At 50.0% G+C, this 21,083-nt stretch overlaps 1 protein-coding gene across 1 annotated transcript in view; it reads left to right on the top strand.

Moving 5' to 3' along the window:
• The window catches only part of FRMPD2 (FERM and PDZ domain containing 2), a 120,934-nt gene that overhangs the window by 92,210 nt on the left and 7,641 nt on the right, over nt 1-21,083 (top strand). The window contains 11 exon segments of the mRNA XM_058299515.1: nt 1,898-2,106; nt 4,984-5,088; nt 7,198-7,291; nt 8,128-8,213; nt 10,478-10,632; nt 12,291-12,473; nt 14,402-14,461; nt 14,928-15,040; nt 20,456-20,606; nt 20,608-20,700; nt 20,702-20,773. Coding sequence (XP_058155498.1) covers nt 1,898-2,106; nt 4,984-5,088; nt 7,198-7,291; nt 8,128-8,213; nt 10,478-10,632; nt 12,291-12,473; nt 14,402-14,461; nt 14,928-15,040; nt 20,456-20,606; nt 20,608-20,700; nt 20,702-20,773 — 1,321 coding nt within the window.

The raw sequence follows: 21,083 nt of genomic DNA, 5'->3' as shown, positions 1-21,083 counted from the left end.
GTGCTATGCAATTGAAGAGGAAGAAACGAATGATTTGCATTAAGTCTGTTTGGTCTTATCACGAGCTGGGTACGGTTCTAGGCACTTCTGTACACCACCTACTAATTGGACCCTAGGATCCCTGTGAATCTGCTTCTGTTGTATTGCCCACTGCATGGAGGAGGAAACTGAGGGGTTGGGATTTGAACCCATGCAGTGAGCTCCAGACCCTGTGCCCCAAATATCTGCACTATGCTATCTCACCTACCAGCATACTGCTTATTATTGAATTTATACAGGAAAATAATGAGCTCATAAACACACCTTTACACTGTAACACAATGATCTGTAATGTTAAAAAAGAGTCTAGAGCCCTGCAAGTTATATAGATAGTCTGGATTCACAGGCAGCAGGTGACCGATGAAGATGGCTCTCTGAACCATTTCTTCAGGAAAAGTTCTGCATCTGCTTTGGCAGTAGGGCTTGGTTGATTCATTTGAACCGCAATGCACAGATATCTTAAAGTCGTTCTTGGAAAATTATGGTCCCAAATTCTATTGGTGCAAATATGCATTGCTACTGGCTGCAAATGAAATCACTAATAATGAGACAAAACTGTTGGAGTCTCTAATGCTGTGTAACAAACTAGCCCCAAACACGGTGGCTTAAAATGGCAACCATTTAGTTACTCTGATCATGCTTTTGTGGCTCAGAAATTCTGGCAGGACTTAGCCAAATGGTTTCTGCTTCCTGTGGTGTAGATGGAGGTCCCTCGACGCTGTGCAGGAGTTAGCAGGATTCTTCTGGAGAGTTCTAGATGGCTTTCCTCACACGCCTGGCTCCTTGGTGGGGATGGGGCTGGGGGTGAGCTCAGCTGGGAAGTAAGACCCTAGAGATGTCCTTCCAAATGGACTCCTGATAACCGGAGCTGATCTTCTCATCTACCAGAGGACGGGGCCTGGGCTGCCTTCCCCAGGCCTCCATCTGAAATGCCAAGAGCATCTCCTCCCTTGCCTTGCCTGGCCTTGTCTCACCTTGCCTCTCCTTGTCTTGTCGGGTTGCTTTCTGCAGCCCCTCCACTGGCCAGGGACAGCTTCAGAGCACCTGTTCGATCCAGAAGCCAAGGACTTCCACCCCTCTCTGTGGGCCGCCAGCTCTGAACGTGTGCACTGGTACTGACCAGGCCGTGGGATCCGTTTAGGGTAAAGGAAACCTTACTCCCGAGGCTTGCTTTAAATCCCTCACTGCCGTTTCAGGCTGCTTCCCAAATAACATCCATAATCTTTTTTTTTTTTTAATTATTTTCAAAGCAAGTTAGAGTTGGGAAGTGCTCTCACAGTCAACGTCTGCCTTTGGCTTGGCAAGTGGCTCTGAGATGTATTAGAGCTTTGGCTGAGAGAGCCCCAGTGCTCTGACCCCTGAAGCAGGAACACCTGCTGGACGAGGGGGTAGGGGCATGAGTAGGAAAGCGCGGCATCCCTTAGGGCTGCGGCTCCTCCTGCAGACCCGAGGGTTGGACTCTTCTCTGCCAGGGTTCACCAGCAAACACGTGGAGTAGACAGCCGTCCCTCTCTCCGACATCCTCTGGCAAGTTCCCAATGAAGGGCAAGGACAAAGACACCCCTTAAGGAGAAGAACTATTTATATGTGGGTTGGATCTGGCAGGCCACCGGGCACCTCTTAATCATGAACTGCCTCTGAGCATCCGCCGTGGCACCTGGAGGAAGGAGAGGTGCAGAAAGCTCCGCTGTGGGGGAGCCCCCTGGGCATTTCTCCATGTGCGCTGTCAGCATAGGCACGCCAACCCCCCGCCTCAGCCCTCCCTGGAGCTCTGAAAGTCCCTCTGTCACTGGAAGAAAGCGCTGTGCTCCACGTAGAGCCGCCCAGCTGTTGACTTCTTCTTGGCTTGTTTTTATAGGTGTCTGTGAGCACACCCCAAACAAGGAAATGAATAATGGCACAGCCAATGCTGGGATCTGCATCATGAACGGCCCGGGCGACGGGAATCAGGGATGTTTTCTTTCACACACACAAGATCAGGAGAGAAATATTGAAGAAGCAGAAAAAGCTCAGGCTCAGAGCTCAGTGCCCAGACCAGCGCCTCCACTTTCCCCTCTGCCAGTAAAGGTACTCCTTTCCTCTGCTCACTTCCTAGAATTTGGAGGAAAGAGAACAGGTGGTGGGGCCTAACAGCACTGCCTTTGAAGTCCTCCTTTGCTCTTTATTTGCCATGTCAGGTGGATAGGAGGTTAATGTCTTAGCTTTGTAATCTGTAGAATGGAAATAAATTTCTGCCTTGCTTGGTTTTGAGAAGAGTATAAAGGGGAGTAAGCTCTTAGTCAGTACCTGGGCCACAGGGCACAGTGCTTGAGCCTTCAGTACCCGTAGTTGCTCATTATAATTATTCCTGGCAATGACAACATGAAGAGATTGATTTCTGCCAAGGGCAATGAATAGACAATCAGGCAGCTCCTATTCTTGGCCTCTGATTCATCCCGAAGCTGGAAATTCAAGGGCTTTGCTCTGCGCAGCCCCCATCAGGGAGGAAGATCATAAAGCCCATCTTTGGTGTACCAGTCATCTGTGTGCCTCCGTCCCGCCTCCGCCGTCCTCTAGCAGTGTCACTTCAGATGCTGGGTGGGGTAGTCTCCCTGTGTTCCACCAGACCCCTCTCCGGCCTCTGCCTACTGCTTTGGACCCTGTTAAGCTGGTGTTTTTGGACTATTAGCAGCCTCCCTTGCCCTCTGTTTTCTGGTAGCCCCTGCTCAGGGGAAGGCTCAACAGAAGCCTGGAGGTTGAGGAAGAGTGAGGACAGCTTGTCACTCTACCTCTGCATGACCACCACGAGCTGGCTGTGTTCCTCTGAATACCACAGCACCCATCAGGCAGTGTTCACCATGTAACTCCTCTCTCTAGGTTCCATCAACTGCTCCCCCTTTTGGCCCTTCAGGCCTAGGGGTAGAAAAGGTTCCCATTATTTCTAGCTCCACAGCACCTAACCTGTTCCTTATCAGTTTCTCTAAATGCTGCCAATGCCTTTGAAAACAGGCCTTTCACTAAACTCTCTTCCATGACCCAAGTTGAAACTATGCACCTTCTAGCTCTTTCTGGGACCCTGATGGAAACAGGCAAGTCATTCCACTTTTCAGAGCCTCACGCTCCACTTTTGCTATCATCATCTGGTATGACGGAGGGCTTCATGAAAATCCCTGCCTCTTTGGCCATGGAGCTCACCCAGACAGGGCCTCCTATGAAGAACCGGATGCAGGGGGTCTGCAAGAGAAGACGGGCAGCTGATGTGCACTGAGTGCTTAGCTATGTGCCAGGCAGCATCCTAAATACTTTCAGGTACCTTCTCATGGAGTCTTTAAGGCAACCCTAGAAGATAGTTACAATTAAAAACTCTTTTAAGAGATGCGGTACCTAAGGCACAGAGAGAAGGAGGAGCACACCCAATGGCCCACGGAGGGGATGCGCCCACACTAGGATTCAAATTGAAGGAGTCTGACTCCACAGGCAAAAGCTTAACCACCGGGCCACACATCAGAGGCTCTCTTGGCCAGAAGCGGGGCTTCAGGCTGGTGTTCTCTGAGCCTGGTTTTCTCTGGACCCTGCTTTCTGGCAGGATGCTGAGGATCGCCACAGCCATGACTCTCATGGCCCAGCCTGGAGAACGGCCAGGGCCCAGGATCCCTGGGCCACCAGGCAGCTTCACGGCCAGGAAGCTCCTGGGGCACATTGGGTGTCAACTCTCAGAGGCTGTTTCACTCTTTGATTTTTAAAATTGAGACCAAATACCATGGGGTGTGTGCGTGGGGTGGTCTGGGAAGGCTAGGGTTTTGTCTCTGACTATACCAGTCTCTTTGGAACCTCCTCTTTTTGATAGATCACCATTCCGTTTACTCCAGCTTGTTTATTTTCTGTGTACGGGTTGCATTTTCCAATGTGGCGACTAGGACACAGCCTAGGAGAGGGGGCAGAATGGACAAGAGCCTGGAGTGTCCTTGGGCCCAGCTGCTGGATGTGGGCTGTGTGGCCAGTGGCACATCCACAGCAGCCTGGGCATTCCCTCCTGGCCCTGTGCGACTCTGGCTCGGTTTCCCGCTGTTGCTTGCCGAGACTCCCCAGCTCTGTGAGCGTTCGTGTTGCCTGAATGTGGGCTCACCTTTCGGTTCTTCCACTGCCTGGCTACGTGTTCTTGCATTTCTGAGCCTCCAGATGATAACATGCACTTTATCTCATGTACTTTATCACAACTGCTCTTAGCATCACAACTTTTTGGGGTTAATTGGGAATCTGTTTGTTTAAAGTCTCTCCCACATTAAATGGTAAGTTCAATAAGGGCAGGAATCATGTCTGACTTATCACTGCCATATTCCCAGCTACTTGCACAATGCCTGGCACATAAGAGGTGCCCAATAAATGTTGTTGAATGATTGGATGAATGAGAGAACAGAACTACCATGGTTATTGTCATAGCACCAAGTGAAATGCTAGGTACAGAGTAGAAAATTCTTCTCTTCTCACTTTCCCTGGAGCAGCCATCCATCCTAGCCATGATTGCTAGGAATTAGTGAAGCTCTTCCTGAAGTTTCCTTCTACCTGAGAAGCTTTGTCTATCTGGTATCTGGTATGCCATTGCTTGTCTGTGTATCCTGTGTGAAGTTCCCAGGATGTCTCTGGAAAACGTCAGTTTAACATAGAGGCTCACATCATGAGTGGAGACTTGAGGGAACCCCCTTTACTGAGCCCCTGCTGTGTGCTGCACGTTACTCACAGCCACACTAGGTTAGGAGGGAGCTCTCTCATTCCATTTTTGTGGATTGGGATAAACTGAGTCTGAAGAGACCAAAATACCATCCCAGGCCATACAGGGAGGAGCCAATAAAGCTGGAAATGAAGCTCTTGTTCTTTCTGTCAGCAGCTGGGAGCTAAGAAGTGCCATTGCTTATAGATGGGGTGAGTGCCTTCATGTTTTCTTTTTATTCTTTTGGTTTGTTGCAGAGTGCTGGTTCTTCTCATCTGCCATCCCCTTCAGAAACCAATGCTGGTGAAATCTACTTTGTGGAACTGGTGAAAGAAGATGGGACTCTTGGATTCAGTGTGACTGTAAGAGTTGTTAGGAGAGCATGGAAAGCCAATGTTGAAATGATGGCCATTTGGCGGGCATCCATGCTTATGGCAACCTTTGATAATGTACTCATGGTGCACAAGCATGTACACCACCACTAGGGAGGTGGATGAACTAAGAAATCAGCAGGGGCCTGCAGTGGAGGATGGAGGTCAAAGGTAAACTGGGAGATGCAGGTCACCTTTGGGTTGCAGGTGCTAAGGAGCACCAGCAACCAGAGGAGGAAATATGAGTGGAATTGAGGGATGTATCCTGACTTTGAGGTTAAGGTGGTTGGCAAGGAGAAGGCAAGGATGGTGTGACTGCAGGGGCAAAAGCCAAAGGTGAGTGGGGTCATCCGCAGTCATCCAGAATAGGATCAGAGTGGAGCCTTGGTTCCCACCCCCCACCCCCCCCAGCTACAAGGGCCAGGACAAGTCATGTTGGTGAGGCCTTGGCCAGGACTGGCACTTTGCATTTGGTTTCTGGGCTTTATCTGGCAGACCCTCAAGGAGAGTTTGGGCCATGGTAGCCACAAAGGGTGGTGGGAGCTCAGAGGTAGGAAGCTTCTGCCCTTGTTACGGAGCATTGGAATGGGTCTGGATTCCAGGAACTTTGTTGTTAGATTTAATTACTGATTGGAAACAGAATAGAATTTTCCATCAGGAAGGGAATGCTATGGCTAGTGAAAACTTCCAAAAGGAGCCCAAGAGCTAGATGAATGCAGGACATTCTTTGCTTTCCTACCAGATAATGCTGTGTGCCTAGAGCAAGGATACCTGAATTGTTGGATCATCATCCAGCAATAAATTTGATGTCAGTGGAAGATTTTACACGTGTATATAAGAAACCAAGAAATAATGTGCATGTGTCCACATTGAGTGAATGGACTGGTAAAAAGTATAGACAATTTATCCTTGCCTTTGGGTAACAGTCCTATCAGACACCAAAACATGGTTAGTTCTCCTTTGAGAAACTTGCTAAATTTTGGTATATTCACAATTAATAAATATGCTGATAAGAGGTAGGCTACTTCCTTTGGCTAGCAAAACACTTTCAATTTCTTTGGGGAAATTTAATTTCAAAAATAATTATTGAAATGTCACATTCTAATCCAAATGACCATTAAACAAATGGAAAACCACAGAAATACAAATTAAATTAGAATAAAGCTTCCAACCTTATTTCTACCAGATTGGCAAAATTTTGCTGGTGGGATGCAGAGAACAGGTATTCTCATACAAAGCCGGTGGAAAAGTGAATAATTATTTTAACATTCACATTGGGATGCAATCTGGAACATCTATTACAATTAACAGTGAATGTATTTATTAATATGTATCAATAAAATTGGTTTTAAAAAGTGAGAACAGCTTTCCACCCAGAAATACTACTCCTGGGAATCTATTTCATGGAAATAAGAGTCCTAGTAAGTAGTGCTGTATCTGAGAGAGGAGGAGGTGGAGGAGAAGGAGAAGGAAGAGGAGATGGAGGAGGAGGAGGTAGAGGAGGAGGAAGTGGAAGAGATGGAGGGGGAGGAGGAGAAGATGGAGAAGAAGGAGAAAGAAATTCTTTGAGAATAGTATGATTCCATTGTAAATATCTTTATATGTGTGTTTACCTGCATAAAGTAAATTAGAAAGAAAAAGATAGAATTAAGTCTTTATCTGCTAAACTCTAGAGAGATGGTCACCATCTCTTGTCAAGTAAAAAAAAAAAATGAGCTGCAGCATGCTATGTAGAGATTAACTCTATTTTTGTACATACAAACCAATTCACCAACATGAGAGGGGCCAGGATCCAGCTGCCAGGCAGTAGCCACAGTCAGCCACGTTGGTTTCTACCCATGGAGAGATGCGCTGTGCATCAGATGCAATTCCAATTCCCGAGAGCTCCTGCACGTGGAATGTATTCTTGAGAGCTCCTACCCCTCTTGCTCCATGGGCGCTGTAGTCTAAACTAACAGGAAAACATATGACAGTGTCCAATGGCGATAAGGTGCTGGGATAGAGTGGTAGGCAGGTGGGGCTGCCTTGGTCAGGGAGCTCGGGCAGGGCCTCCCCCAGGGCGGCAGGCAGGGTGGTGAGCTGCGGGGTTTGGCTTTCCAGGGTGGCATGACTACGCGTGTGCTCTATGGAGGCATCTAGGTGAAGTCCATCATTCCTGGAGGGCCCGCCGCCAGGGAAGGGCAGATCCTGCAGGGTAAGAGATGGCGCTTAGCGCAGAATTTGCATCCTGCAGCCAACAGCCTCAGCAGGCAGACTTTAGACCCTGGCCTCGCCCACTCCCGCTCTGTGAAACCTCGTGCCAGCAGAGTGCCCCTCCTGGTTTTGGTTCCATCACCTGCAAAGGAAGTAAGTTAACCTGCCCTGCCCAAGATAGGTCTAGTGTGGGCATCGGATGCTCTATATCGGCAAGTGATGTAAAGCAAGCTATGCGCTTCCCTTGCATTGTGACTCGCTTTCGTAGCTGGGGAGGACCTGGCCAGCTTTTTCTCAGCCCTATCTCGTGGCCCATGGCTCTAAAGGAAGGGGCTAATTTTCTCTTATTCTCCAAAACTGCCAGAATTGAGTCAGAAAGGGCACTTAGAATCTTCCTTATCTCCATGTCCCCTAGAATTCCAGTGTCCTCCGTCTCAGTGGCAACTCCCTAAACTTTTTTGAAATAAAGCACATCCTGGAGCTATAAAAATTACCTCTGAGAGGCTTGACAAAACCATTTCTCAGGGAAATGGGGGCGAGGATGAGGGTGAGCCCATCTGTCTTAACCATTTTGTAAGCCAGTAATGGAAAGATTTTTCTATCACTGACTGATTACATGCTTTGGAAGGACGGACTGAAAGGAGCTGCCTGGCGTTCAGACTGGGGTGCAGCTCCTGGCCAAGGCAGGGATCCCCTGATTCTGCAGGGACTCCGCGTAGCTCTGCCTTCCCCTCCCCTCCTTGAGGTCCTGGGCAGGGTGCTGGGGCAGGGGTGTGGAAGAAGAGGCCTTCCTGCCAAAGCGCTGGGATGTGAGGGCAACATCTGTCCCTCCCCCAGGTGACTGGCTCCTCCAGGTGGATGGAACGAGCATGTGCGGCCTCACCCACAGGCAGGCTGTCCCGGGCCTCAAGGGCTCAGGGCAGGTAAGGGCGCCGTGTCCGGAGGCTTTCCTTCCTTCCAGAGCTTTCCTGGATGGCATCAGGAACTGCAGGGGCCTCTGGGTGGGAGGGAGGGAGGCAGGAAAGAAAACAAAATTTCTTCTCCTTCTCTCTCTTTTTTCTTTTTCGTTCTTCCACTTATCACGGTTTTTCTATGGGGATGTGAAACCAGGAGGAAACAGACAGCTATTTCCAAGCAGAAAATCTCAGCCCCTATAAATAGCCTTGAAAAAGTTCCTTGCTGCTTGCCTAGATTCCAGGACCAGACAGCGGGATGGAACGGGTGGGGTGTGATGGCTTCTCCAGTCTGTCTCCCGGTGCCGCTTGCTCATGCTCTCGTCTCCAGCCCTCTGCCCTCCTCGCCTTTGCACACGGTAGAAGCCCCTGCCCAGTGCATGCCCATCTCCATCCCCTTGTATTTTCGCCCACCAGGGCCTTTGAGTCACAATGAGGTGGGAATTCAGGACACCCAGGGCAGGAGACTCACCCAATGGTTCTCCTGATTCCTCCTGACTCCAGGCAGGGTACAGGCACAACCTAGAAGAGACTTTATTGTGTTGTGTCCTCTGCTTGAAGGTGGGCTCTGTAACCACCTGGTGTCCAAGCCTCAGAGCTGGCATTACCTTCTCCGTCACTGGGAAGGCAGCAGAGACCAAAGGTCCACCAGGGCCCCTTCCGGCCAACTGCAGGGCATGGTTCTGGTCCCTTTGGCATCCTCTCCCAAAGCAGGCTGCTGGTTTATGGTGAAGAGTTACTTACACTGGCGACTTAGTCTGACATATCTTGAGAAGTGACCCATAACTTATTCGGACCCTCTGTTCTTACGAGAAGAAAAAATGATGACATGGCTAGCGCCAGGAGGGCCATCACCTCCCATCTCCCCCCTCCCTGCTACCGTCACTTGGCTAACAGCGTCAGCCTTCACATCAGGTGTTATCTCCTTGAGTAAGCTCTCCCTTACCTCTCCAGCCTGGAGTAATTGCCCTTCCCCTCTGCTCCCAAGCACCCTGCTCTCTGCATTTCAGTTCAAATTATGGCTGTTTACTTCCCTGTTTTCCCTGATGAAAGGAAGCCCTTCATTCTTGTTCTTTATCCCCCAGACCTCTAGCTGGTTTCTAAGACCTACAGGTTCTGCTTCTGAAGCAGCTTCCCAGTGCATCCGCCTCCTGCCCTCTCCCACTGCCAGGGCCCAGCTGGGTGAGCAGAGCACTTGGCCTGTGCTTGTGTTCATTTCTTAATTTACTTATCCCTCTGCCTCACCCAGTGCATGTTTACTGAGCACCTACTAAGTGCTGGGCACTGTGCTCAAGGAACGACCCTGTAGAACTTTGCTACCTGGTTGGCTCAGTGGGGGTGACGACAGGTAAGAGCTGTCACCCTGGGATCACAGGCTTGCGCTGGATGACGAGTGCAGGAGATGATGGTGGCAGGGCCATGTCCCCAGGATAGAAGTTGGCATTTCTAAAAGGCTGCCAGGAGGGGCCCAGCTACTCGTCCGTGAACCCCAACTGGGTATAGACTGTGTGGGGGAGAGGGGTAGGGAATCAAACCAGAAGGAAATCAGGCCTCTGAAGGCCAGACTGGAAAAGCCTGGAATGCCATGCTGGGGGATTGGATTGGGGCAGTGGGAAACATTAGAGACTTTTAATCAAGTGTGTAACATGACTGATTTTTGTTTTAGGCCAGTCCACCGGTGACATGAGGGGGGTGGGGATGAGGGAGGCAAAGGCAGGACCCAGGAAGCCAAGTTTGCTGGATCTTGCCCAGTCCAGCTGGGCATTGGCATTGGGGGAGGAAATGGGGAAAGGGGAAGCACTGGGGGAGCTGCTTCTGATGTACAACCTGCAAGCCTGAGAAACCAGGTGACTATTTGGAGGGCAGAAGGGGGAGAGCCAGATGACTCCAAGTGCGGCCCCTGGGAGCCTCACTGCATGGGGGTCCACATGCTGAGAGCCACTGCAAAGGGAGGAGGCAAAGCAAAGAGGGGGAAGGAGGGGAGGGGACGGGTTTGGCCTTGAATACATGGAAACGGGGGGACACGTTTTACTCCCAGGTGTACTTACTTGTCCAACAGGGAGCTAGAAAGATGGGTCTAGATCCCACCGAATAGACTGGAGATTTTGATTTGAGATTCAAGTGAAGTAGCTTAATGCAAGCATCAGGAAATTAAGAAGCATTTGCAGGGTGAAGGGAGGGCCTCCCAGTTGCCATATGAAGTGTGAATTGAGTTTGCTCACCCTTCCTTGTAGATTGCAAGGCTGGTCTTAGAGAGAAGAGGCCCCAGGACGGCTCAGCAGCGTCCTTCTGCCAATGACAGGATGGGAGATGTACGTTCAGCTGTTTCCTTGGTAACAACCTTGCCTGGCAGGCCCACGAGCTGTGTCTCGGTGACAGATGGTGAGAGGAGAGCGAACTGAGTGTTACTATTGTCCTGTCATCGGGTGCTGCTTTTGAAATATCAACTCAAAGGGGAAAGGCAGGGAGGCTTCCTCTCTGTTCTCAGAAGAAGAGGGCCAGGGGAGATGACGCAGCTGGCTTTCTAATGGGGTTGGGAGGCAAGCTAGTCGCATATAGTTCTGCAAAACAAAAGTATTGTCCTCACATGATTACCAGACCTAATCCTGCCCCTCAGCCTTCCTAAGACTTTTGGGCCAGAGCATTTGCATGAATGTATTTAAGGATGACATTGGACACATGCTTTCTGACCTAAGCCCTACATTCCAACCAGGGCATTTGTAGCCAAGGACCTGAGGACTGGCCGGGCAGGGTGAGAGGGGAAGGTGCTCGGGAATTCTAGCCTTATTCTTGTCATCGTTTTCAACAGCAAACCCACCATCAGCTCAAAGTGGCATAATTACATGCCTTCTGAGGGGCAATCTCTCTGTACACCCCTCCTGATTTTGTTTCCCGCTAAGAAAGTGCCTGTTGCCTTAGAATACCGTGATGTGGTGCTTAGCCATTTTCCAGTCCCGTGGTAGAGGTTTTCAGTCCTGCGGCAGGACCTGCACGTTGGACAGAAGGGGAGGTGTTCAGGGGGGCGTGGTGGGGTGTGACCGAGGGTAACACTCAGTGGAGAAACAAGTAGGCTTCTTCTTTCATTGTTCCTCTGCTCACCCCAACTCTGTCTTGGAGAAACCAAGCATGAACTGAACTGAGGATCCCAGCTGAGGGGATGGGAAAGTTGGCCGCACAGCACACCTCCACCTGGACTACTTCCAACGCTTCCATTCTGGCCCCAGTCACGCTCCTTGGCCGTGCTCTGCCCCTGTATGTGTTGAGCACCGAGCAGGATGGGAAGGGCAGTGTAGGGGGGAGTAGCTAGGTTTCAGGTGCTGTGCTCATCTTTGGTAGCATTGGCCCACACAGGCCGCACAGCTAAACAAAATGACCATGAAAAATATTGTCCGTAGAGTTGATGATAATAGTCAGCGTGGTCTAATTAGGCAAAAATTGAGTTTCAAGCACACTAAAAATTGGTGCAACAGGAGTATATGTGGTGCAAATTCTACTAAGGGCCAGTATGTTGTACATGGGCACAAAACATATGTCAAACTGTAAACGTTGTTGACTATAAATGTACTCTCCAGTTAAGACAGCTACTTGTTACCTGCAGCAGTTAAGCACTTGAAGCGTGGTCAACTCAAATTAATAAAACAAATATTGGATTTTGAAGCCTCTATGCAAGAAAAGATGTAAAACATCTCAATAATTGTGCCACTTTGATGACCCTTTGAAATGGTACTATTTTGGAATATCCAATTAAATCATATGATCAATATTTATTTTATGTTTCCCTTCACTCTTTTAGAAAGGTGGCTATTAGAAAGCTTTGAACTTCCAATTGTGGCTTACATTTGTAGCCCACATTTTATTTTTATTGAACAGCCCTGACCTGTACTGTGTGTAATGGACTCAGATATTAAAAATGAGGAAAATGAAGTCTTCCTATGTGAACTAGAAATCATCCATCTCCTTGATAATTTGCATTTTGAGGCCGCATCCCAATACGTGCCATTGACTGAAGGATTTTGTTTGCTTGACTTCCCACCACGCATGTTACACGTTCGAGATCAAACTGAAAAAGAATTCCAGTGGTTTGGGACTCAGTTGCGAGCAGATGGAAAGCGAAAGCTGCGGTGTCCCCGGGAACAGTCTCCTGAGGATGGAGAGGCTCTTCCCGGGGCAGCCCGCCGAGGAGAACGGGGCGCTCGCCGCCGGCGACGTCACGCTGGCTGTGAACAGAAGGTCCCCGAGGCCTCACCTCCCAGCCCCCGGGGGCCCCCACGGCGGCACTGTCGTCAGGCGCTCCGTCCCCACCCCGGGGCACACCCTGGGCTCCCCAGTATCACACGTGGAGCCGCATCTCCCCTCACACGAAGACGGCAGTTGGTGGAACAGCCTCCTGTTTTGTTTTCCATCTTGGTTTTTAAAAATCTGCCCTTGAGCAGGCCCTGCTGCTGCTGAAGGTCGTGGAAACGGATGAGAAACCCCTGGCTTCTGTGCTGGCTTGAGGCCTCCTCACATTCTGGAAGGTTCTGGGAGCGGGGTGGGGGTGCTGAAAGGACTAGAGCGATGGCCTCGCTGCCCTCGTCCCGATTCCTCCACCAAATTTACGTTTGGTGTGTAGTGTTACGTTGATTTCCTGTCAGCAAAAAATGGGGAGGTCAAGAAGTGGCCACTTCTCATACTGAGAGTTCAAAATATCAGGGAAATATGGTGTCAGCCAGATTCCCGGACAAGGGCGGGTCATTTGAGGGGAGCTGGAGAAAGGAGTGGGCAGGGGTTTGGGAAGCTCGAGGCAGAGCTCAGTACCCTGGGCTGGTGACTGTGGGGTGCGGTCACCCAGCCCTAAGCCTGCCAGGGAGTGCCCCAACCCTAGGGACAGAGAGAGCTGGCTCAGGCCTGGCCAGAGTGGTGGGGAGCCAGCCCCTGTGCCCCTGTGTCTCTTGCCACCCGTGTGCCCCGGGCTGACGGTTTAAGCCCAGAGCCGTTCTCTGAGCGCCACTGCAGGCGACACAGGGCGACAGCTCTTGAGGTCTTGGAGCTCATGGTGGGGGTGCCAGGGACAGACAAGGAAACAACAGTGACCACAGGCAATAAGTCCATGAGAGAAAACAACAGAGAAACCTAATGCGCGGTGTTTGCACCAGGGCACAGGGGGTGGGGAGGGGTGTTCCGTGGGCGTCCTGTGCAGCTAAGGGGGATCTGAGGGTCTCAGGGGAGGACTTTGCTTCTAAGGGCACGTTTGACAAGGTCTGGAGGCACTTTCGCCTGTCACAGCTGGGGTGTGAGTGCGCATGTGCGCAGGTGGATGCGCATGTGCGCGCAGGTGGATGCCACGTGCTCCCGGCATTGGTGGGTGGAGGCGGGCATAGCCCCGTGTCCCAGCGTGTACAGCAGGAAGTGCGCCGGCCCCAAATGTCCTGCACCAAGGCCAAGAAATCCTGGGCTGGAGAGGAAATAGGGCCCATGGAGGGAGAATATCAGATCGTCTCAGGAGGGGAAACGTGCCTGGGGCCCTGAGAGGTTCTGCCTGGTGGGGGTTAGGATGTGGGTGCACAGGGGGCAAGGGCTGGGGGCTGGAGGCAGAGGCCCTGGCAGGTGGGAATGGGCTTCAGGGGCTGAGCCCACTTGGAGGGCAGGCTGGTGGCTTGCAGAAGGGGCTTGGTTTTAGCTGTGTTTTGGCAAGATCACCCTCGAGCGAGGTGGAACATGGGGCATGGGGTTGACCCTGGAGAGGCAGGAGTGCAGAGGAGGCTCTTGCAGTGTGGCAGGGAAGAGGCCGCAAGGGCCTGTGGCTTCCGAGATGGAGGTGAGCTGGGAGGCCAGGGGCCGAGATGGGACAGTCACTTGTTTGAGTCTGTTTCACCCTCTGTGAAGAAAAAGCACCAGTAGCTGCAGGTCCTGGCACAAATAGGCATGGCCCATTTCCACGCAGGGCCCATCGCGGGAACCCCAGGCTGCAGCGTCTGCCCCTTGCATTTTGGAAAGTTTAACTCTGCAGGGTTCTCTGGAGCTGGGAAACAGATCAAGATGGGCAGAGGGGGGAGAGGAAACAGGTGCCAGGGAGAGTGTGGGGAGCGCGGGGGAGAGGAGGGAGGGAGCTTGTGCACACCTGGTGGCCACAGATGTGTCCAGCCCTGGATTTCACTGCACACTTTGGTTTCCCCTAGGAGGTGCTCCATCTACTTTGAGGAGCCCCGCAGGAGGCTGGGACTGGCCAGGGATGGCAGGTAAGACGCGGCACCCTCTGTCCTCTTCACCTGCTCGGGCTCAGGTATTAGGTTTCCTGCGTGGTGGGTCCTGAGAAGCTCGTCCTTGCTTGTAGGCCTCCTTCTCGCACTAGGGTAGGAAATTAGCTGGTCCCCATACTCAGTCTGTGCTTTAGTTCCCTAGCTGCTAAAACAAATCCCCTACGATAGGTTGGTTTAAACAATGGAACTTTATTGGCTAATGGTTTCAGAGCTAGATGGTGAGCGTCCTCCCAGGACCAGTATCTTCTGACTGGCTGGGAATCTTTGGGACTCCTTGGCTTTACCATCCCATGGCAATGCCCATGGCAGCTGTGTCTCCTTTCTCTTTGGGGTTCCATTGACTTCTAGCTTCTCGCTCTTCCTGTGGCTTCTCTTCTGGTCTGACTTTCTCTCTACTTATAAAGGACTCCAGTAATCTGATTTGAGCCCTATCTGATTCATCCAGGCCACACCTAAACTGGAGTAACATCTTCAGGAGATCCTATTTACAGTGGTCCACAGCCACCAGAATGCGGTCCAAGACCAAGACCACGTCCAAACAGGTGCACATCCACCACAGTCTGGGACAAGCTCATGAGCTGGCATCTCTGCCTGCTCCTTTGGGCTTCCACTCCCTACTTCTGCCTCTTGTGACATTTGACTTTTCCTATAGATGTTTATTTCTTCATTGTAGAACTTCTAGAGCCAGGTTCTCCAGCAGCCTGGGCCTCCAGGAGCAGAAATAAAGAAAACGGAAAGTAGACACACAACCAGAGCACAGAAAACTAGGTACTTCATTCTGAGGACTGAAGTGTAAAAAAAACAGGACAGATGTCCTCCTTCCTGAAATATGAATGAGGGCATAGGTGGTACTGTGCCAAGAAAAGAGGCACTGAAAGCAGGAAAGTTGAGGATTTTTGCCTGAGGCTGTCCATTGGGTCCCCAGGAAACAGACTGAAGCAGAGATTGGTGGGTGGGAAGTTTCTGGGGAGGGCTCTCTGGAACCACACCTGAGAGGGGAGGGAAGCAGGACTAGGCAGAGAAGTTGAACATGGTGCAGCTACCACTGCACCCTCAGCTGACCCTGCGGAAGCTTGTGAGAAGCTTGGGAGAGGGAAGAGCTGTCCCAAATAGGGGCAGGAGAGCCTGGGCCTTTGCATCTAAGCATCAACCAGTGTTGGGGGATAGACTGGCCAGGGAGAGGGCGAACCTAGGGTGAGGGAGCCCCTTCAGCTGAGGGCAATTCCCAGGGAGGGCTAGCTGTGAGCCTCCAGCAGCTCTGAGGAAGTGTCTTCATCCTGAAGCAGGATCTGTGGCATCTGTTGTACTTGTTCTGCTGCTAGCTGGTTCATGGGCCTTGGAAAGTTACCTCACTTCTCTAGGCCTCGGATTCTAGAATAAAGTTTTTAGCACCAGAACTATCCACAAAATACAGTGACTGCCCTAGGAGAGTAAATTATTTGCCATCAGAGTGTTTAAGTAGAGGAGAGTCAAGACTTGGGGGGGATGCTTTTGAGAAGAGTCAACCTGTTGAGTGAAGGAGAGGAACTCTGAGAACCTTCTGTATTAGCCAAAAGGGGTGCTGATGCAAGGTACCAGAAATCTGTTGGCTTTGATAAAGGGTATTTATTTGGGAGAGAAGCTTACAGTCACAAAGCCCTAGGGAGTCCAATTCAAAGTTACTTCCTCACCAAACTTTGTTGCCACATGTTGAAGCAAGATGGCAGAAGATGTCTGTGAGGGCTCAGCCTTCCTCTTCCTCTTAAGGTTCCATGGACCCAGCTTCTTCTGATCTCAGCTGTAGGCTGGAGGGCTCATTTCTCTCTGGGCTGAGCTGTTTTGTTCTCGTCACAAGGTCAGCTGTAGACTATCAGGTTCATCTCTCTTCCCAGGGCTTCTATCATGACTATGGAGCTGTCTCTCTTCCTCTGTGTTCCTCTCCATGTATCTACTTCAGTGTTCTTGATTGAGTATCCATTTATATAGCCCACCAAGGGGGCGGCAACTCAACTCTACAGGCCCTAATGATGTGTGTTGAATCAAAGTCCTAATCTTAACATAATTTAATCAAAGGCATCTCAGCTGAATCTTATACAGTCAAAGGGTATCATGCTCAGAGGAACAGACCAGTTTACAAACATAGTCAGTATCTCTTTTTGGGATTCATAAATAATATCAAACTGCTACACCTTCCAAATCTGTGAATGACAAAGAGGGAAGAGAGAAGGGACCCAGACTTCCTGAGCCTCTGCTCTACACTAGGCGCTGTCTGGAAACCTGTCTGCACTCTCTAATCTAATCTAATATGCAATTGCTGCCTAGGTAGGTACTGATATACTGTTTTAAAGATGAGGATTCTGAGGTGGTAGGAAGTTAAGGGACTTGTGCATATTCCATCAAGTACCTGAAACACAGCAGTGAACAAAAAAGAGCCCTTGTCCTGGGGGAGTACACCTACTAGTGTGGGGGGAGAGACACGTACATACATGACGAAAGAAGTGAGTTTGAGATCAGGATCTGCACTCTGGAGAAAATCAGGTAGGATGATGCTACTGAGAGTACCTGGGGATTAGCTAGTGTGGTCAGGGAGGAGTATTTGATATCTGATGATGAGAAAGAAGCATCCAGACAAAGATCTGGGGTAAGGTCATTCCTGGCAGGAGGAACAACAAGGGCAAAGGCTCTCTGACAGTAATGAGTCTGGATGTTTGAGGGACAAAGAGAAGTCAGGTGTGCCTGGGCTGTAGTGAATGGAAGGGAGGATGGAGGGGAAGGAAGTCACAGAGATAGGCAGGACTGGGATCAGGTAGGACCACGTAGGTCAGAGTACGTACTAATTCCATCCTGGTGATGATGGGAAACCACTGAGGGTTCAAGCAGGAGCGTGTCCTCATCTGATTTCTACTTTAGTAAGATCACACGGATTCCTGGTAGAGATGGATTGGAGGGGGGAAATGGGTTGAAGCTATTGTAATCATTCAGATAGGTATTTCTGTGGCTGGGACTAGGGTTAGAGCAGAATCATAAGTGAGAAGGAGTCAGATTTGGAATACATTTTGGAGGTAGAGCTCATGGGATTGTTGATAGGCTATGAGAGAAAGCAATGGAGGTTTGGCTTGGGCAACTGGGTGAATGGTAGCATCACTTGCTAAGTAAGATAAGGGATGCTTAGGCTGAGCAGCTTGGGGTGGATGGAGGAGAAGCATTCTCAACAGCATGTAAAACTGAGATGCTTACAAGACATCTAGTGGAGATGTCACTTAGAAAGTATTTTTTCTTTTTTCTTTTCTGGAGAATAGGCATGAAGTCAGGGCTAGAGAGGGTGAATTTGGGAGTTATCAGCACATAGATGTTTAAAGCCATGAACTGGATGAAGTTACCTTGGGGGAGAGTACAGGTAAAGACAAGAAGTGGCACAAGTGAGCCATGGGACCCTGCAATATTGAGAGGTACGGTCCAGAGAAATGAGACCAAGAGGAAGGAGCCAGGGAGGGGGTACAAAAGCAAGTCAAGAGCAGAGCTTAGAAGTTGGGTAAAGAAAGCCCTCAAGATGGAGCAAGGGATCAATTGTGTCAAATGTTGCTGTGTGGTAGAATGAAATGAGAACAGAGTTGTCCTTTGGCTGTAGAAAGATGTAGGTCATTAGACACCCTGATTAAAGAAATTCCTTTTGGCTGAGTGGGTGATCATCTGAAGTCTGGTTGGGGTGGGTACAGGAGAGAAGGGGGGAGATGCAGAAATAGTAAGTACAGACATTCACTTGAAGAATTTCTCTATGAAGTAGAGCAGAGAAATTGGGTGGATGAGAGGTAGAGGAGGTCATGGGGGTAAGATGCAGGCTGGCTGGTAGAATTTGCTCTGGGAAGATGGAGGATTTCATGTGGTTGTGTCCATTCTTACTGTGAAGAAAGAGGCCAAGTCAACGTTTGAGTTGTTGGAGACTTGAGGAGAGGGAAGATGATTTTAGTTTGCTAGGTTGCCAAATTGCAATATACCAAAATGGATTGGCTTTTAACAATGGGTTTACAAGCTTACAATTTTGAGGCTGAGAAAAACATTCAAACCAAGGCACCATCAGGTATTCTCTCTCTAAAGATGGCTGCTGGTGATCCTGGACTCCTCTGTCACATGGCAGGGCACATGGTGGTACCTGCTGGCCTCTTCTCCTCTGGGCTTCCTTGCCTTCAGCATCCTGCTTTTGTGGCTCTTTCTGCTTCTTTCTCCCTATTCATGCCATTAATAAAGGCTCCAGTAAGAGGACTAAGACCCACCCCGGATCACATGTTACTGAAGTAACCTAATCAGAAGGTCCCATCCACAATATGTTCACACCCACAAGAATGGACTAGCTTTAGGAACATGCTTTTCTGGGGTACATGCAGTCTCAAACTACCACAGACACTGAATTTATTAAGGAAGTAGAGAAAGATGATCTGGCACTTGAGTGCCCATTGAGATCTGCAGTCATACATTTGAAGTAAATCTGATCAGTTGCTCCTAAGCAGACATGATGTATGCATGTGGTTTCACCTGGTACTGGAATTAAAATGCCTGCACATTACATATGATGAGGACAGAAGTACAAAGGATGGGAGCTTGGGGTTTCCTCTGAAAGGAGTGGTTACTGAGCAGTCATGGGCTCTAAGCATGGATAAGAGGGAAAGTGGGGACATTGCAGGTGGGGATGGTGATAATGAAAAAGCAGCAGGCTCTCTTGATTGGAGTCTTGAAGAGGTTGGAGGATGGCTGGGCAGGGAGCACTGGAGAAGACTTGGTAGGAGAGAATGGTTTCAAAGTGAGGTTTGAAGGTCTCCCCAAGTCATGCTGAAGAAAATAGGATAACTGCTATATATATATATATATATTTTTTAAAATCTCATCCATGACACATTTCTGCTTTGGGCATTCCTTGATCATGTACTATATCATTATAATACATTATAATGCATTATACCAGCTGAGTAGTAAGTGGTTATGGTTTGTAGCCAAATACTTATGCAGATTTGGATATTTGGGCCTGTGCCCCTCTCACAGTAGGGTGTGCACAGTCAAGAGAGGTCACAAGACCACTCGGTGGGGGGCAGAAGTAAAGATTCCTCTGTTACAGGTGAGAACTGGCTTGAAAGTCTGTGCACTCTAGCAAAATCCATGTAGGCTGTGGGATGGTGGTATTAAAGAATGTTCAACAAAAGGGAAAATCATGGCCATCATGCAGATATAAAAATGAATACATGTTAAAGATTTTATTTAACTCACTCGCTCAGGGAGGAGGCTGTTTGAAAAGAGAATTCAAAGAACCACAATATTTATTCACACAGAGTTGTAAAATAGATCAAAGACAATGGATCTGGTAGACTCAGATAACTCAGAAGATAATACACAGCTTTCTATGTTTTTATCTCAGAAGTTGAGCAGGGCTAACGAGGCCTCGAGGGCCAACCTCAAAGGCCAGGTAGGGACCTTAGCAGTTGAGCCGGATCAGCTCGTGCTTTGAGCAGTGAGGCCCTCTAGGAGAGGGCGGCATGCTGAGGGTAGGGCAGATAAGCCGGGGAAATGGGAAAATGAGGCTTCCTGGGTGAGGACCGAGGAAGACAAAAAACTAAAAAAAAAACCCAGAAATACAAAAACACACCCAAAAATCCCCCAAACGTTTCTTACTGAAAAGTGGGATTAAGTTTCACGGTCACTTCTGTTTTTGTCTTGGTCTAAAATGTGCAGATATTTTCTCCATTAAACACATAAAAACCACCACAATGATGGGGGGTTCCCAAGAGTCCCCAGGCTAAGGGGCTTTGAGATGACTCAGTGCAGGGCTAAGGTGCCAGTGGGAGCAGGTGCAGGAGCTGGATTCTCACGGATGTGGACTGCCCTGGGGAGCCAGCTCTGCTCTAAAATCCCATGGACCAAGACCTTTTCGCTCCTTAAAGGAGCAATCTTCTATATGTGGCTCGGGGTGCTTTGCATTTCTCTAACAGACTTCTACGCTCTGGGTAGGTAAGGAGTCCCCGAGGAAAACCTGCCCGGCCTCGGAGCGGTGCTCCAGCAGGGACGGGGACGGCAGCCAGGCAGGTGGTACGTCACCTGTTGCAGAGCAAGTCCTGGCTCTCGGGCCGGAGTCCTTCCAGAGGGCTACCAGAGAGGCACAGCACCCACAGAGAGAAGCCTCGGGCACCTTCCTCGACCCGGCATCAGGATTCCCTCCCTCACTTACACGGACCTCACCGAGAACTGGACGCTCGGCGTGGCCACCTCCTTGGAAAAGGATGTGAGGCAAAACTGCTATTCCGTGTGTGATGTCAGGAGACTTGACAGGTAAGCATCGCCCTGTTTGCCGACAGTGGGTAAACGGCAGGGCTTTCATGGGTGGACGTGGTAACCCAGCAATTACTCACGATGCTCAGAGGCCACTGCACCTACCCCTGTTCTAGGCGTTTGGAGGGGGAGGAGGAAACAAGGGAAAAGGAGGTGTGGAGCTGTTGTCACTAGCACTTGTGTTCTTTCGAGGAAGCAAGCCCCACCCAGCCCTCGTCTGTCCCCCCAGTACATGCTGGAGGCTGCCCCTGGCTGGCTGTGGGGTCTCTGGCAGCACACAATCCTTTATTGTGCATCTGACAGCATTGGG

This window comes from Dasypus novemcinctus, chromosome 6 (genome assembly GCF_030445035.2).
Source record: "Dasypus novemcinctus isolate mDasNov1 chromosome 6, mDasNov1.1.hap2, whole genome shotgun sequence".
Lineage (NCBI taxonomy): Eukaryota > Metazoa > Chordata > Mammalia > Cingulata > Dasypodidae > Dasypus > Dasypus novemcinctus.
Note: the sequence above shows the minus strand (reverse complement) of the source record. Positions and strands in the feature narration are given on the sequence as shown.